At 41.3% G+C, this 18,602-nt stretch overlaps 1 protein-coding gene across 2 annotated transcripts in view; it reads left to right on the top strand.

Moving 5' to 3' along the window:
* Positions 1 to 14,368, top strand: part of LAMA3 (laminin subunit alpha 3) — a 250,555-nt gene extending 236,187 nt beyond the window's left edge. For both annotated transcript variants that reach the window (XM_081078751.1, XM_081078752.1), the window contains 8 exons: positions 1,106 to 1,275; positions 3,893 to 4,076; positions 5,965 to 6,105; positions 8,890 to 9,049; positions 9,158 to 9,288; positions 11,092 to 11,185; positions 12,531 to 12,650; positions 13,415 to 14,368. In XM_081078751.1, coding sequence (XP_080934877.1) covers positions 1,106 to 1,275; positions 3,893 to 4,076; positions 5,965 to 6,105; positions 8,890 to 9,049; positions 9,158 to 9,288; positions 11,092 to 11,185; positions 12,531 to 12,650; positions 13,415 to 13,560 — 1,146 coding nt within the window. In that variant the 3' untranslated portion in view covers positions 13,561 to 14,368. The remainder of the gene's footprint in view (positions 1 to 1,105; positions 1,276 to 3,892; positions 4,077 to 5,964; positions 6,106 to 8,889; positions 9,050 to 9,157; positions 9,289 to 11,091; positions 11,186 to 12,530; positions 12,651 to 13,414) is intronic.
* The last annotated feature ends 4,234 nt before the right edge of the window (positions 14,369 to 18,602 follow it).

Below are 18,602 nucleotides of genomic sequence, written 5' to 3'. Positions count from 1 at the left end.
GCACCCTATCTGGGAATTGGATTGGGGAGGAAAATCTGATCATGAAGGGCTGAATCTGTTGGGAAGCCTTCAGCTGTTCATTTCAGAAAAATCCACCGCAAAATGGTTTAACAAGTCAGAGGGTCTATAATATCACATTAACAGATATAGGTGGGGCTTGAGGCCTGGTGCGTCAGGACTGGGCTTGGTTTCCCCACCATCATTTTGGCTCTATTCTGCACAGTTGAGGGTGATATATCCTTCATACACAACACCTGGCGCCAGAAGCACCCATCTGCCTGGCTTTCTCTATGAGAAGGAAATTGTTCTCAGAGGCCCCGCCCTGACTGCCCCTCAGGAATCATTGGCCAGGAGGGGTCACATGTTCATTCCTGAACCAATCCCTAGCAAGAGGAATTCCCACCATTCACTTTAAAGAATGGAGATCCCTCCTGGGTTCTGAGCCCCATGGGAAATGCATGGACAGATCATTCAAATCTGGGCTTTGCAGCAGAGAAAAGCAGGGGAGGGATAGGGGCTGGCAAGTCTCAGTTACTTCCAACAATTTTTCTAGTTATGTTTCATATTTACTATGATTGTTCCCTGCATTAAAACAGTCCTGGTCAAAAGTTCAAAGCATCATCCAGCTCAGGAAAGACTTCTGTGCATGGGCCAGCTCTGCTGAAAGTGGACACAGACTGTGCTGCCGCCCACACCTTCTGTATCTTGCTCTCTTGGTCCTTTCACTGCCCTGCTGCTAAAGCCAGAGTGAATGGCCCCAAGGGGAGGTGGTGAGGCAGTCCCATGTCCCACGGGCTGGCTGTGCAGACCTCAGTGCTGCGGGCCAAACGCAGGCTCTCAAGGGCTACTGTGGTTCTCACCAAGCCCCGTGGTGGAGAGCAGCTCTGGATAGCCACTGGTCCCAGGTGCAGCTCTGTCACGAAAGACAACAGACTTGTATAGGATGGGAGTAACATCCGTCCTCTCCAAGGATGAATTCATTTGTATTCAATTCCTCTCTTAGGATGAACAGTAAAAACTGAGCCAGGCACTTAGCAAGGTAAGCCTTCTTCAGTCTTTCCCCTGAAAATTAACTGTCCTCATTTTTTGCTTCTTTCCCGTGTAGCCACTGCAGGACACACCCATGGCCTCCCGGAGGAATGCAGAGCTATGGCAAGAGGCTCAATCTTGCCCATCACCTTCCCAGGCCCGAGCCAGTCACAGAGCCCTCAGGTTTGGAGACAGTCCCAGCAGCCACTTGCTCTTCACGCTTCCCCAGGAGTTGCTCAAACCCAGGTATTATTTAATTTTCCTGCCCCCACCTCAACTCAGAAGCTGACTCTGACTTTACTTCAGGGCAGCCTAGCCAGCATGTCACCATGCACCTGTCACACTGATGACCTGTCACTTTTGTGAAAAGAGGTGCTAGCCTGCACAGGACACAGAGCATGATTGCCCGAGTAGGTCCCTCCCCACAGCTGGAATGCACACGTGAGTGTGCTGCTCCAAGGCTGAAACATTCTGCTCGGCTCTGACTTAGAATTGGCGGTGTTCTAAAAATAAGACTGGTGATTCTTTTCAAAGCTGCTATTTATTTCTATGATAAATCACCTTTCTTTTCCTGCCTTCTATCATCAGAGGAAAATCATTTTCTTAGGTAGACTCAGTGCCAGATACATCATTTTTAGAGAATACATTTGGACTTTTTGTGCTGAAAAGTTGCATCTCTTTGGGGGAGGAAGGAATGAGCAGAGATAATAATTATGTCAGAAAAAAAAAGTAGAAAAACAAAGTTTGTCATTCTCACGTGATTTAAAGGAGACATAAATAAAAAAGGTGCCAAGAGTTCCTTTATGTCTTACCTATCTGTAGGAGCAGAATTTCCCAGGAGTCCAAAAGACCTGGCTTTCAGGCCCTGCTCAGCCATTTGCTAGCCGTGTGAGCTCAGGCCCTATGCCAGTTCAGGTTCTGCAGGATACAGATGTCAGGATGGAATTCCATGTGCAGGAGATTTATTGTTCCTGTACAAAAAGGGGGAGGGGGCGAGAGCTGACAAAGAGATCTGTCAGCTGTGATAGGGCCCTGATGCCTTTGAAAGGAAAGGGGAAGGAAGGAGGAATGGGTAGGGAGGTCCTCAGACTGCCGGGTGGCTCTGAGAAAGTCAGGCTTTTTACTGACACCTTTGAGTGTTAGTCCATTAGTCTTTTCTAAAAGAAAGTTGCTTTAGGAAATGATTCTGGAGAGCAAATGTCAATTCTGATAACCAAGCGCGCATATGCAAAGCACTTTAATGCTGTAGCAAGTTCTAATATCCTCCTTATATTGGCTAACCCTCATTTTTCAAACCTCCACACTAACACACAGATACAAGAGAAATACTGAGCAGTGTCACCATCTGCTTGGTTTAATTAAACAAATATAGATATCTTTTTCGTTTTGAAGAACGTTACCCTCAAGGAAACTTGCTAATCTGAAGAATTAAAGTGCATCTCAATGTTTGCTCAGCCTCACAGTATTGAAAAGCAAAGAGAAGTAAGCGGTGCAATTTTTTTCCACTTCCTGATTCTGCCTCCAAATTTTCCATCTGACATTTTATTCAATTCATTAACTATTTCTTGAGGACCTAATGTGTCCTAGGCACTGTGGATACAGCTTTAAGTAGGACAGATCCAGTCCTGCCCTCTGTCTGCTGTGCGCTTAGACATAAGCCACAAAGAATGGGTGATGACAGCTTATTAATTAATACCTATATCTCCTACCACCTTTTCCCACTGCACTTTTAAGCACCCCTCCCCATGCACCTAAGTGGGGTGCGCCATCAACAACCCAAGGAATGAAACATCCATTGCTGCATTCCCAGTGCCCACCACAGTGCCTTAGACATACTACACTCTCATTAAACATTTGTTGAATGAACGAATAAGTAAAGGAATGGATGGATAGATGAATGAATTGAGCCTTCATAGAAAGTAAAGCCTGTTTGGCCTGATGTGTATATGATATGTAGCCATCATGCAAATGAATATTAACTTTTATTCTCTGCTTTTACTGCATGATGCTTGCTTAATTCCTGTTCCATCATAGGTAAGGTATTAAGGTCTGAGAAACATCAAAGTGGATGGGAGAAGGTGGATCTGTACTTCTGTGTCTCTGTGTTAAATGTGTCTTACAGGAAGAAAATGCTTATCTGATGCTTAGATAAAATCCTTATTATTCAAGTTATTCCCCACCATCTCTTCACAACTTCTCTTTGCATGTATACAATCGAATGTATAGTCACTGTGTTTAAAAAGTATAGGTGCCTAAGTGAAATAAGCCAGTCACAAAAATACAACTACTGTATGATTCCACTTATACAAGGTACCTAGAATAGTCAAATTCATAGAGACAGAAAGCAGAATGGTGGTTGCCAGGGGCTGGGGGGAGGGGAATACAGAATTGTTGAATGGGTACAGAGTTTCAGTATTGCAAGATAAAGAGTTCTGGAGATGGGTTGCACAATAATGTGAATGTATTTAAACATTTTTAAATGGTTAAGATGCTAAGTTTTATGTTATGTGTATTTTACTGTAATTTTTTTAAATGATGATTTATTTATTTATTTTAAATAAGGTATCTTTGTCCCTCCATGTGCTGGGACTTACACCACTAGCTAAGCTTGCTGAAGAACTTTCACGTTATTCCCCAATACCCTAGGGAATTATACAACAAAACTTTTAACAGCCAAAACATAATAACTTTTAAAAATTCCCAGAGAGACAGGTCATTTAATCAGTACATGCCTTGTTTATTCATTTAAATAATGGGGGTTGAGTGTTAGCTCCTCACTGTCTCTCCCACCTTTGGAGAGATTTGGAAAAACACTAAAAACCTCTATTTTTCTTCTTTGCCTATTGCTCCCTGTCTCCCACAGGTCACAGTTTGTTGTGGACATGCAGACAATATCCTCCAGAGGGCTTGTGTTTCACACAGGCATTAAGAACTCCTTTATGGCTCTATATCTTTCAAAAGGACGTCTGGTCTTTGCTTTGGGAGCAGAAGGGAAAAAACTGAGGCTCAAAAGCAAAGAAAAGTACAATGATGGGAAGTGGCACACGGTAAGAGCCGGGGCTGTGTTAGAACCTCCAGTTGGTGCAGAATTCACTGCTGAGTAGCTGCAAACAGGAGTCTCAGCTTTCTTCTAGGTATGAAGGCACAGACACTGGGAGAGCTCTGTGGTTGGAGGCACTGAGCACTCCAACATCTCAGCACTAGAGACGGCTACATATGCCATGCCTGGATGTCATTTTAAATGCCAAGATGGGCTATACCCACTTCTTCAATCCTTTCCATGCCTCCCTGAGCTGCCTCACTCCGTCTTGCCTACTCCCACCTCTGCTTCCTAGACCATTTCTCTCCTTCAGGACAATTTCCAGGTCTCCAAGAGCCTCTCTGAGCCTGGAATGCCTTCTCTATAACACAAGTGTAAAAGACCCCCATCTCTAGCACCCCAGCTCTTGCCTTCCTTCAGGCTTCCCAGATTTAAAGAAATACAGTTTAAGGCAAGAAACGACCTTTTTTTTTTTTCTGATGAGGGAACTTGAACTCAGAAAACTTTAGTGATTTGACAAATTGTACTCACTTAGTCAGCAAATATTTGATAAGCTGTCATCCTGGTGCAAACAAACAAAAAATTCCCAATATGTTTCAGATACTGGTAAGCGCTTTGAGAACATGCTAAAGCAAGATAAGGGAGTGACTGAGTAGGGAGACTCTTTTAGATAGGGTAGTGAAAAAAGGCCTCCTCCAGGTGGTGACAATCACGTGAAGTTAGAGGGAGGGTAATTCCAGGCAGAGGGGACAGCAGGGACAAAGACGCCAAGGTAGAAATTAGCTGAGTGAACAAAACAGAAAGGATAAGAAATGGGATTTAAAAGCAAAACAGGACCCAGATCATTTAAGCTTTGAAGGCCAATATGACAATTTTGGATTTTATTCCCTGTCTCTGAAGCTTTTGGAGAGTCTAAAACTAAAAAAGGAGCATTGCATGAACAGATTTATATTTTCAAAACCCTATTTAGTTTCAGAGACTAAAAGAGGATAAGAGTAGAAGTAGGTAGACCAGATGGATGCTACTGCTTTTGCTTCGAGAGGCCATAGAAGAAGTGGAGAGAAGTGGATTGCCCAGGATGTGTCCTGAAGGCAGATCCAAGAGGCCGTGCTTGCATGTAGAGTATGAGAAAAAGAGGAGTCAAGATCAAGCCCTATGATTTTGAACCAGTAATTGTGTCGATGGTGGGACTTTTTCTGAGATGGAAAAGATGGGGTGGAGGTGGGTGTGGCTGGGAAAGAAGCAATTTAGAGCTGGGGAGGAGTAACAGTTCTGGCCCCAATATCCTAGGGTTGAGCTGCCTATCAGACAAGCAAGCACATATTTCAGTAAACAGTAGAGGCCAGAGGTCACCGCTAGGTGTATAAATTGGGGAGCCATCAGTAAATAGTCTCATAACCATGAGGTAGCAGACTCCACAGTGGAGCTCAGGGATATTGACTTTTAACAAAAAGTTTAAAACACTCACTACTCTCATTAGAAGAGAAGTAGCCCCTGGTCCCTTGCTCAGGAGCCCTGCTTAAGGGAGCACATGACTTCTTCCCCCACTTACTTCTGCACAAAGTATTCCTTCCCTTTGTTGCATGGGTGCGTGTATATTTATGTTTTTTGACTTCAGTTTTTTTGTGTTTTTTATAAGTTTCCAGATCAATTGTATCTTTATTGGTTCACTTTTGAGTAACCCTTTTTTAGCTCACGCTGATCAATATCTAACATAATCTCACAAAATGATGGCGATATAATGACAACACTAGGGAGGAAAATCTCTGATTTTTTAAAACTACTTGAAGGGGCAGAAAAAATAGTTTTTTTAAAAAATCTGTGACCACTAAATAAAATATAGCACCAATTGTCAAAGGTAAGAATATGATTAATTTATTTTCTTTACTCTTAAGGTGGCATTTGGGCAAGATGGAAAAAAGGGGCGCTTGGTTGTGGATGGTCTGAGGGCACAGGAGGGAAGTTTGCCTGGAAATTTCACCATGAGCCTCAGAGCACCAATTTCACTGGGATCGTCTCCATCAGGAAAACCAAAGGTAAATAGTTATGCTTCAGAGACAGATAAAAATAAGGCACTTTATAATATAATCACTATAATTATATAAGATATTCAAGTATATCAAAATACTTTAAATGATTTTTAAATAATATAATTAATACCCATAAGTCCACAGAGAGGTAACCATTCCCCATTCCCAACCCTTCATTTTAAAGGTGGAGCTTGAGACACAGGCCCTGCAGGAGTAACTCAGGGCTTCTCCATGGCTTCATAAACATGAATCTCTTAGCTTTTCTTCCAGAGAATGCAAAACATAGGTTTTAGGTTGTCGGCAGAGATTTTTTATTAAGGTAATGTTTCTCTGACTTTAGCAATTTGTGCCACCTTCTCCATCTCTGCCATATCCAGTAAAACATTTACTTAATAGTTTGCTTTCAGTCAACTCACTATTTAGTTTAAATTTGTTTTTAGGGATCTTTTTCTCTCAGATACATGGAAACCCAACATCCTTTACAACATTTAGTAGGTAACCATAAAAATAAATACACGAAAATAAAAGTGTTGAAAAGGTCTAGCTATACAGTGTGGCCTGCACGCCCTTCATTTGTAGCAAAAGGAACTTGACAAGTGGTCGAGAGGTATTTAAAACATTAACACAAAACTAAAATTTATCTCTTGACCTACTCAGAAGCCTAGTGACAGAATTGAAAAAGGAATAACTTAATAACTGAATATGTACTTTAATGTTATTTGGTGTCTGAAATAAAAATTTCTCAAGGACCAAACTTGGAAACACTTTGGGCTACGGGAAAGTCACAAGTCTGTCTGTCCCCAAGAAGGAGGGTTGTGTACCTGGATTTGTCAAGTTCAAAGGCTCTGAGGGGGCCACAGGTCCAGGGCTGAGCTCTATAGTTCCCTCTCCCTCTCTCTTCTCCCATGCTGCCAGAACACAGATTGCACCTGGGTCACTTGGGGTGGTTGTACCCACCCATCGTTCTTCTACCATATTTGCTTTTCTCTCCCACAAAGTGAAGTAAGATGGTCCTGTCGGCAGCTCAGGCCTAAGAACTGCCCTCCACCTCAGTGCACTGTCAGATGCTCAGCCCCTCTAGCCCCTTCTCTCAAGGCTGGTGGCCCATTCTGGTGAGATGTTTGCTTGCAGTGGCGGAGGAAGGGCATAGACTCAAATCTTGGTCTGGAGATAGACATAATTAAAGCTGTTCATTTCTTCCGGTGTGGATTCTCAGCGTTCCGGCCGATCTCACCTAGGCCACAGTGTCTCCACAGAGCTCAGCCTGGCCCACTCGCGTTTTGCAATGGAATTTGGGCCAAATCCCCAGCAAGTCATAAAATATTGTTTTGCTTTACTCTATATAATAACAGGTATATCATAAAAATATATAACATAAAATAGTGTATGTAACATCTATTATATATATACTACAGAACATATTTATTGTTAAGGAGGATATTCAATGTTACTGTTTGCTTTTTGCAACCTTTGTACCTATTACCCTCTCAGAGGAATCACAAGGTGGGGTAACTATTCAAGGCACAATTTTGGTATTCTTTTGACTTGGATAAATCACACTCTCATCCTAATATCTGGGACTATCCGTAGTACCCCATTTACAACTTTCTTACAAGCCAAGTTTCTTTCTGCAGCCTTCCTTCCACCTGAGGGTGCAAACCATTGAATTACCCTCGTTCCAATCCACACAAAGGGCAGGCAGGCCACATCCAATCAAAGCATGTCTGCCTCTGAATACCAACCTGCAGTCAGCCTGTAGGCGTTCAGTGTTAGGTCGTGGCCCATCCTGGAGAGTCTGAGCTGGGTCTCAGCTACCGGGTCTTCACTCTATAAGATGGCAAATCTTAAGAAACTAAAAATTTCCTAAGGAGCCAAATCAGTATTTTATCCTTGATACTGACACAACACACATCTCCAATATTACCATATTCTTTTAAAATTATCCTTTCTTGCCTCTGTCATGTAGGATTCCAAGGTCTTAAAGGCGTTTATTCTAGAAGGGAGTTTAGGAATTTAATTCAGTAATTCTTTAACTTTTTTGAGAATTTCATGAAAGCACACTTCCTCTCCCCAGTGTAATACACATACAGAGAGTATCTGGTATGTAATTGAAGGGATCACAGAACCCAGAAGCACATCCCCGGGCCCCAGGTGAGAGTTCCTGCTTCAGGTCAGTTTTAGGCAGGCACAGGGCTTCATGCAAGCCCACCGATGCTGGGCACTGCATGTTATTTTAACTCTATGGCACTCATGATTTGTTGGTGGTGCAATGAGCCCAATGATGTAGGGAACCTTTCTACACTTCGTTATTTTTGGAATGTTATGGCCTCTTTTTGCAGTCAGCTGCCCTCCATTAAGCAATCACATGGGCTTATGAAACCCTAAGAAGTGGTTTGTGCCTGCAAAGAAACGGTGAGATTTGTGAAGTGTAAGGTGGAAATGTCCCCTGTTGCCGCTCTACGTGGACCAGGGTCGGGTCACCCCTCCCCATTCTTGTCCAGCACTAGTGAGCAATCTCCACTGGCACTGCCCTCTGCACACACGCCACTTGGTTTGGTGGCACCTTCAAACTTTGACCACCCACAGATGTCTGGTATCCAGATTTTTCTTGACACTTTTGGCAGGGAGCCAAATGGAGCAGTCAAACCCACCTGACTCTTTAAAACAGGAAGAATGAATCCCCCAACCTGCCCCCTTTAGCAGACAATTACCCCTGCCCTGAACATTGCCTTCCCATGCATTTCTGGCAGTTGAGTCATGAAGTTTGCTCTCTCTTCCACTTGGTTGCAGAGTCTCCCCAAAAACAGCTTTGTGGGATGCCTGAGGAAGTTTCAGTTGGATTTGAAACCATTGGATACCCCTTCGGCAAGCTTTGGGGTGTCTCCCTGCTTGGGTGGCTCTTTGGAGAAAGGCATTTATTTCTCCGAAGAAGGAGGTCACGTCAAACTAGGTAAGGAGCGATTTGGAAAAGTTTATGTCTTTGAGTCTTTTGAAGAGCTCCATCTTTTTTCTTGAATTATGATGTTTTAACTCTTGATTTGTTTTTTTCTTTTGAAAGCTAACTCTGTGTTGTTGGGGCCAGAATTTAAGCTCGTGTTTAGCATTCGCCCAAGAAGTCTCACTGGAATCCTTATACACATCGGCAGTCAACCCGGGAGGCATTTATGCGTTTACATGGAGGCAGGAAAGGTGCGTAGCGTCTGATGACATGGGAAGGGCGTAGGAATTTACATTAGAACCAGATTCCAGTTTTGGAGACAATCGTAGGTGAAGTGATGGTAGTGTGGAATCCATTCTTCTATATCAGAGACTTGACTTCAGGACCGACTTACCCTTTTTCTTCAGCAAGTAATTTGATCATCAATGTTTTCTTCTTCACTTTTAAAACTTAAAAAATTCAAACAAGCTGGGCTGAATTCTAGCTGCACCACTTAGTTATATGAGCCTAGGGAAGTTACTTCACCTCTTTTAGACTCAATTTCTTTATCTTTAGAATGTAGATAATAATGCTTATATCTTAGGGCTTTTGTCAAGAGAATAGAAACTGCTACATACCCAATAAATGTTCATTTTTCTCTCCTCCCTTCATCCTTGTCACGTCTCTACTTTTATGCATAAGGGCAGTGCCAGAAATCATGGGATGTGTTTTCTCGCCAGCTGTCTATACCATGTCACACCCAGGCCAATGGCCTTGTGTCCACTGAATCAGTTTCAGATGTCCCTTATCCTCTCTATACAACTCACCAGCCTTTCTGGTCCCTGGAGACAAGCTGGCCACTGGGTCTCCACCCAGGCTTCCTTTGGCTTTTCATAGATTCCTTCTTCAGTGTATGCTCCTGCTGTTCCATCCTTCCCATTACTCTCAGGCCTAGTCAGTGTCTTATTTTCATGACCCAGTTATATCACTTTCCTTTTCAAAAAAATCTCTTTAAAACCATGTTTTTCCAGAAGACTTCATTGAGGCCCCAAGGCCAAAACTGATAATGTGACATTTTCTTTCACCTCCATTTTTCTACAGTTTATTAAAAGTGAGGGGAAAAACTCTAAGAGAAAAATGAAATAGTCCAAACTCCTAGAACACTTTTCATTTAAGTTGCAGCCTTAACGTCTGAGCAGGCCTCTGGCAATTCCAAGAAGCAAGCAATTATCTCCTTGCTGAAGGTTGAGATAAGGCTGGTTTTTCAGGATAGGAGTTGGGGAAAGTCTCCAGTGAGAGCATTCTGGATAGGAAATAATCACAAACAAATGCAATCAAGACATGATAACCTGCATAACAGCAGTCACAATATTTAGCTTGAAAATTGGCCAAGAATAGGCTGCACTCTCTAGCTACATGCAAATTAAATGTAAATTATTTATCAACACGCTTATTTTAGTCCTCTCATTTCATTCACCTTGATTCAGCCCTTGGAAAATTCTGGCCCAAAGAGTGGGAATGTGGGATTCTTCACAGTAGCACGCTGAGTGCCTGAGTCCTGATATATGCCCAGTACAAATGCAATAGGTTAGCTTGTTGATTTCCTTGGATGAGAACGCTCTATAAGTCATGCATTCATGGAATTATTATAATTGGCTGGCCCTTGCAGCAGGATGTAGGCCTCAGCCAGCAGTTTTGCCTTTAAAATTCTACATGTCCTTCTAAACAGAGCCACTGTCACATATTAATAGCTAAGGAGGATCTTTGATGCTAATCGGTAACCTTTGAGTAGGACCTCATGGGGGCGGGGTTAGGATGCTGAGGGGAAGCGCTTATTGCCTTTGGCAGGACTGCAGGCAGGGCCCTAGGTTTACAGCTTGCTTGCCTGGAAGAGATGCCGCACAGATGCTTGCAAAGCCTTGGACCCCATGTGACTACTTGGTGTGGGAAAGGGCAACCTATATCTAAAGTGCTCCTGAGCTGTCAGGATAGAAGGGTTGGGAAGAGAAGATGGCAGGGGAAATTGCCTCCACCTACCTTTCAGAAGAAAACAGGAAAATGCATATGTGTTTCAGGTCATGGCCTCTGTGGACAGTGAGGCAGGTGGGATCTTGACATCGGTCACACCAAAGTGGTCTCTGTGTGACGGACAGTGGCATTCGGTGGCAGGTATGACGTCCAGTAACCTATTGTTCACACACTGAAACAGTCTCCCTTCCCATCTGGATTTGAATGTCCCAAATGCAGCCTCAGTTCATCTATCCAGGGTCAGCCCACCATGTTAACACAGTGAGAACATGTTTATTCTACCCCCAACGCATTTATGTGACTCATGGCTGTTGCCTCCAGCTCTCCATAACATGCTGAGATTTCTTTTTTTCTTTTTCTTTTCCTTTTCCTTTTCCTTTTTCTTTTCCTTTTTCTTTTTCTTTTTCTTTTTCTTTCTTTTCCTTTCCTTTCCTTTCTTTTCTTCCTTCCTTTCTTTCTTTTTTTTTTTTTAATCCCAGGAAACTGTTAAACTGTGCTTATTTTCAAGGTATTATAACATTGTGATTTAGATTTGGGCTCTGAAGTCAAAAAGAACAGAGGTCAAATCTCAGTCCCAGGCCTTACCTGTGTGCCTTGGGCAAGCTACTTAGTTGCTCTTCATCCTCAGTTTCTTCATCTACACAATGGAGATTAAAAAGAGCATACACCTCCCAGTGTGGTGAAAATTAAATGTGATAATGCACGTAAAGGGTTTAACAGGGTTCAATCCTAATAAGTGCTTTGTTAGTATTTGCTCTTGCTATTGTGAAAGGTCATTGTTAAGCTATTTTTTTCAACAACCATTTTAATATTAATGCGAATGATTTAGACAAACCACTGAGTAGAGAACAGGCACAATCTCTCAAACTGAATCCGCTATTTTATGAATAACGTGTGGACATTGGTTTGGAGATATATTTACCTGTATTGACTGAAATAACTTTTGTAAAAAAAATAGTCTTTTCTTGGCTAATTCGAAAGCTAACTACACTGTAATTAGTTACATTTGTTCACATGGAAGGAATTTTTATTTCAAAAGCTACTGTCTCTGGAGTCAGGTTTCAGGAGTCAAAGTCTTCTTGGGAAAAAGCAGAGATTCCATTAACATAAGCATGGCTTCTGGAGACAGGAGACCAGGGCTTGAATCCCAAGTTATTTAACTTATAACCAAGCCAGCTGTCAAGCTCCTCAATCACTGAGAGTCACAGTCTCTTATCCAGCCGATAGGAGTGATAATATCTTTCTCACAGATTCATTTTAAGGATTAAATTCTGTAATATATGCGGAAGCACCTAAACACCACCTGGTGTGGAAAGATTTGTTGAATTTATGTCTAAATTGACCAAATGCCTATGAACAGTACTCCCACAGGTCCTACAGGAAATAATTAAAAAGAAGTCAGTAGTGACACACTAGTGTCAACATGAAACAGTGGGCAGAGCTCTCTTCAGATAATATCTGACCAGCTTCCTTCCTTTCCCTCCAGTCACCATAAAACAACACATCCTGCACCTGGAACTGGATACAGATAATAGCTACACAGCTGGACGGCTCCCCTTCCCACCTGCCAGCACTCAGGAGCCACTCCACATTGGAGGTGTTCCAGGTAACTCTTGTCCTGACTTTTATACGCATGTTGCCTCATGTCAGTTCTCGACGTTGCCATCTTAACCCAATAAATGCTAGGGCCCAGCCATGAGTTATCAGCATGGCAGCTATTGGCTATACAGTGGAGACGGTGAAGCCCTTTTCTCCAGCACGTGGGGAAACCCAGTTGCCAGCCGTGGGCACATTTCTCAGCAGTCCAGGCCACTGCAGCTTCCTCTTGTCTCAAGCCTATAATTTATAAGCCTCTCCTAAGAGTCTGCATTAACCTGGAAGCTGATATCAGCAAAGAATCAGGAAAGGGGCTGAGAAATTGGTCTCTCCTCTCTAGGCATTAAATTTTACTGGTGAGTTATTAAGCTTTGTGAGGCCAGATAGGAGAATCAGTGGATTGAGATGGAGTCAGGTTCAAGACTGGAATTTTGCCTGGAAAGAGCCTTATCGTTCTTCATTGTTTTATGTCCCTCCAAATAGCTTGGTCATTAATTTTATAGGTGTTCTATAACCATAAAAAGCACTAGTGTTCAGAATTATTATCTATTGATTTGGGCTGTGGAATCTCCTTCTTTGAAGAATTTGAAGAGTAGCCTTGTGCTGATTTACAACAGCAGGTGGGATGTTGGGCGCCTTCTTAAAGAGAGGAAATGACGGTCTGGTCGTCTGAGACCCTGGGTTTTTTAGCTCTAACCCAAATATTTTTAAAATCGGATGCATTCATGTGACAGTATAAATTATGCATTGAATGCCTCTCGTTTTCTCTTTTAGCCGATTTGAAGATCCTGACGCTCCCTGTATGGAAATCATTTTTTGGCTGTCTGAAGAATATTCAAGTCAACCACATTCCTCTCCCTGTCACTGAAGCTATGGAAGTCCAGGGGACTGTCAATCTGAATGGCTGTCCTGACCACTAAGTCAAACCTACTGCAAAGTGAGGAAATTCACCTTCAAAACACTGATTACCAATGCACCGCCCTCTCCCCACTCAAGGTCATTCTTCACTTCAGACACCAGACAGATGGATTTAATAGCAAATCCGATTTGAACTTCGACCATGCATACCCATCATTTTGGGATTCAGTGCTACATATGTATTTTACATACAAATTTCATTTCTTGAAGATGATGAACAAATTGTTGTATGCTTTTGGTAATATTATTTTCCACTAAAAAAATGAAATGTCTTTTAAAGAACATTATTTTCCACTTGTTTAAAAAAATAAATATCTTTTAAAGCACTTTAAAAATACAAAACTTTTATATATGTGTAGGAGTTATAATTTATGGGGTTAAATAAATGCAATGTACTCTTTAAATTATGATGTCTTATTAGCATAAAACCAATGGCTCGATGGTCCTTGCTAATTGTATTAATTCTTCAGCACATGTTCAATGTACTACCTCCAACATAGTTTTCTACAAATAATTATTGAGCACATACTGGTGAGGTACTGTGTGTGCTCAGTGTTGGGTCTACTGTCAGGTATAAGAAGTAATTTCTGCCCTGAAGGAATATGGAATCCAATTGGGGAGACACATAATATTCGTAAAATAGTAAATAAACTAAATGAATAAACCTATAGTTCCACTTCCTTCCCACGTACAGTGTATTACTAACTAATTCTGGATTATGATGATCAGTTCCTTAAGAACAAAAACAGTCTAGTAGGGAAGCTGAAAATGAATATATGAGTATGTACTGTAATTAAAGCTTTGCATGGCAAACTCACAGTAGTCAATGGGAAAGAGGAATTGCTTTTAGTTTTATCTACAAGATAATGAACTGCATACTAGACCAATATTATTATCCAGCACCACTCTCCCTAACAGAGAAGATTCTGCAAGCATGTTTGTATCTTCTACATAGCATTTGTTCTTCAGGAGGAAAACCACAAAGAATTCTGAAATTTGGTATCGTAATCCTGTATGGTATTCTTACAGCTATATGCCCTCCTCTTCTGAAACTGAGCCATAGTCCCTTCAACGCAGTGCTCTTTTATGACACTTACACTGCAGTCTTGTGGGCGTGCTTTCCAACAACCTTATCAATGCAAACATGGAATGTTCTCTTGGAGAAGTAGCAGGTCCCCATCACAGGGGGTATTCAACTGAGGCTGGCTGGTAGGCTTTAGGGATGCTGTGCTGGGTTGAGCTGCATGACCCAATTAAATGAAGCCTCCACCCGATGATTACCACCCAGACACTGAGTCGGCATGAAGAGTATCAATTTTACCTGTCTTTGGCAGGTCTACCCTGAACAAGGGATGCTCTCTTCTGGGTTCCTGGTGTTCACCTAACTGAATCCACAAAGTTATTTAGTAGTGCTGATTATTTGTCAGCACTTTCTAGATTCATTATAAAGAGGCAATTAATTTTTCACTAATACCACGGTTTTGCCTCCATTTTGTAGATCTTGAAGAACAGCTGTCTCTCTGCCTTTGTTGAATATAATCCCAGCCACCAGACGGCAGCAGAGAATATCGCAGATGGAATTACAGTTGGGGAAACAGAAAGCCCTCAGCGTGGCTCTTCTCAAATTGTAAACGTGTGTTCTCTGAAAGGAATGTTTACAGCTCCTCAATGGAACTATCATAGAATTATTTGTAAACTGTGAAGTGCCGTAACAATATTATCACTGTTATCTTCTTCTTGGCTCATAGCCTTTCACAAATTGTACTGACCTTGGGATAACAGGCTAAGGAGCAAGCTTGCTGGTGGTTGACTCTGACCAGTTCTCAAGAGGTCAACAAGGTGGTTTCATTTTGGTCCAGAAGAGTGGGGCCTGGATTGTAAGAAAATCAAAAGCACATCCTCCTGGGCAAAAAGTCTCTTAAGGGCACCAAGTGCCGTAATAGGCTGCTTCCTTCAACATCTCTCAGGGTACCTCTTGATCTCATTCCTCAATACTCAGGGTTGTTGAATTTTTGCCACACTCACAATAAACCCATGTCAGAGGTCAGCAGCCCTGGGCAATACATACCGACATTCCCTTCCTCCCAGACAGGAAGTGGCCTCTCTTCCCCACAAAGAACTTTGACAGTTTCTTTCTGTTCCCACTTCCCCCACAGTGCTGCACTACAAAAATCCAAACCCCAATTTCTGCCCTCCCAACCACATTCACTCCTCTCTCTTACAGTTCCTCAGTTCTCTTTTTAGGAATTCTAACTTGGGGTAAGTCAGGGCTAGCCCCAGAAAGGCCAGATTCTTTCTTAGGAATGATAACTTAAAGCCAGCATGTGAGTGGAACCAATTTTAAATAACATTTTATTGCATTCAAATGGTATATATATTCATTATAAAAACATTGGCATATGCAGAAAAGCACAAAAATCACCCATGATCTCATCACTCAGAAATCAGTATTTAATTATATATATATAATACGTTTGTTATTCTTTTAAAATGCGTGTGTATTTTCTTATAAAATCACAATTATATTGTATATATTGTTCTCTTCATATGGTTTTAAAAACTGTATGGTGAGTGTAGACCATTCCATCAGATGAATTTAGTAATATATTTAACCAAACTTCAATTATTAGACAACTGGATTGTTTCAATTTTTTTGCAATTATAAGCAATACTAGAATAAGCATGTAATGGAATATAAGCTTACTCATTTTCTTAGGATAAATTCTTAGAAGTAAAACAACTAGACCAAAGGATGTGACCACTTTTATGTTTGTAGGTAGTTATTGCCAAATTGTTCCTAAAAGGTTATATCCACTTATATTCAAATCTTTTTAAACTGGCCTTTGCCCCTGATGCCACTAAAACTCACCAAGTTCTGCCTATGGTCTTCAAGATAGGGTACACCCGTTGGAGCAAACCAGCTTATAGCGCTCCACCATGTTCCAGTCTCATCTGAGCCAAAATCACACCACCTGGAAATGCAGTCAGCTGATGGGCATCTGATGGGTGAACCTAAAAAATGCCTCAAGATAGGAGGCAGTTTTATTATTCATCTCTGAGAACCAATGCTAAGCCACAGCCAGGTTTACAGAATATGTCACTCTCAGAGAGCTCCAAACCAACGCCACGTCTGGGACGTGCTTCCAGGATGGAGCAAGGCACTCCTCCAAGTGTTTGAAGAGTGTGCTAGGCTCTTTGAGCAACACGGCATCTCAGCCATAGCTACCGCCAGCAGCTTCGTCCTCTTCCACCCTGTAAGTTTGCTTTCTTTCGATTGAAACTTTCATAAGGATTCGCTCAGGTAAAATTTCCAGGATTTATTTACTTATTCTGTTCTGCTGTTGTGCAGTTTTATTATTTATTTGTTTATTTATTTTTAATTCCTATCCTCACCCCTTCCTATTTGGCAACAATCAGCTTATTCTCTATACCTACACGTATTTTTCTGTTTTCTTTTGTTTATTCACTTATTTTTAGATTCTACAGGTAAGTGAAACTAGACAGCATTTGCCTTTCTCTGACTTACTTCACTTAGCATAATATCCTCTAGGTCCATCCATATTGTTGCAAATGGCAAGACTTCATTCTTTTTTATTGCTGAATAATAGTATTCCATTGTGTATAGAATCTTTATCCATTCGTCTATCGATGGACATCTACTGGGTTACTTCCATATCTTGTCTATTGCTAGTAATGCTGCAATGAACACAGGGGTGCACGTATCTTTTTGAATTAGTGTTTTGGATTTCTTCAGATAAATACCCAGAAGTGGAATTATTGGCTCATATGGAAACTATATTTTTAATTTTTTGAGGTACTTCCATACTATTTTCCATAATGTCTGCACCAATTTACAATTCCACCAACAGTGCACAGTGTTTCCTTTTCTCTACATCCTCACCAGAACTTGTTATTTGTTGATTTATTGATGATGGCCATTCTGACAGGACTGAGGTGGTATCTCATTGTGGTTTTTGTTTGCATTTCGCTGATGATTAGTGATGTTGAGCATCTTTCCTTATGTTTGTTGGCCATCTGTATGTCCTCTTTGTAGAAATGTCTATTCAGGTCCTGGGCCCATTTTTTAATTGGATTGTTTTTTTGTTTGTTTGTTTTGTTTTTCATATTAAGTTGTATTCCTTATATCTTTTGGATATTAGCCCCTTACTGGATGTATCATTTTCAAGTATCTTTTCCCATTCAGTAGATTGTCTTTTCATTGTTGATGGTTTCCTTAGCTGTGCAGAAACTTTTTAGTTTGTGTAGTCCCACTTGTTTATTTTTTCTTTCTTCAAAGATATATATCAAAAAAGATATTGCTAAGAGCTCTGTCAAACAGTTTTGCCTATATTTTCTTCTAGAAGTTGTATGGTTTCAGGTCTAACATTTATGTTTTCAATCCATTTTGAGTTCATTTGTGTATATGGTGTAGAAAGTTGTCCAGTCCATTTTTCACATGTATCTGTCCAGGTTTGCCAGCACCACTATTGAAGAGACTGTCTTTACCCCACTTTATATCCTTGCCTCCTTTGTCGTAGATTAATTGACCACACAGCGAAGATTTAATTCTAAGCTCTCTGTTCTTCCATTGATTTATATATCTGTTTTGATTATTGCAACTTTGTAATATAATTTGATATCAGGGAGTGTGACACCTCCCACCCGGTTCTTTCTCAAAATATATTTTTGGCTATTCAGGGTCTTTTGTGGTTTAAATGTATATAAGCTCAAATCCCCATCCCTCCCATCACCCTGCCCCCCCAAAAGAGAACTCCACAACAGAAACTCTTTTGTTGTCTTAGCATGAGTGATAGTGATAATGGTAACAGTGGTAGTAGTGATAGATGTGTCATGGTTCCAGTTTTTTTAATTTTTCCAAACAATATAACTTCATTCCTTAGTATAAACATTTTAGCATAAGGTCTGTATTCCTGAGTGTGGAAAGCAGAGACAAAATTGGAATATTCCTGTTAATCCTTCTAAGGTGAGGAACAGTTGTTCTCCCAGAGTAGAGGGCAGGGTCCTGAGATAATGAATACCACTT

The sequence above is a fragment of the Rhinolophus hipposideros genome (genome assembly GCF_964194185.1).
Source record: "Rhinolophus hipposideros genome assembly, chromosome: 17".
NCBI classification, from domain to species: domain Eukaryota; kingdom Metazoa; phylum Chordata; class Mammalia; order Chiroptera; family Rhinolophidae; genus Rhinolophus; species Rhinolophus hipposideros.
Note: the sequence above shows the minus strand (reverse complement) of the source record. Positions and strands in the feature narration are given on the sequence as shown.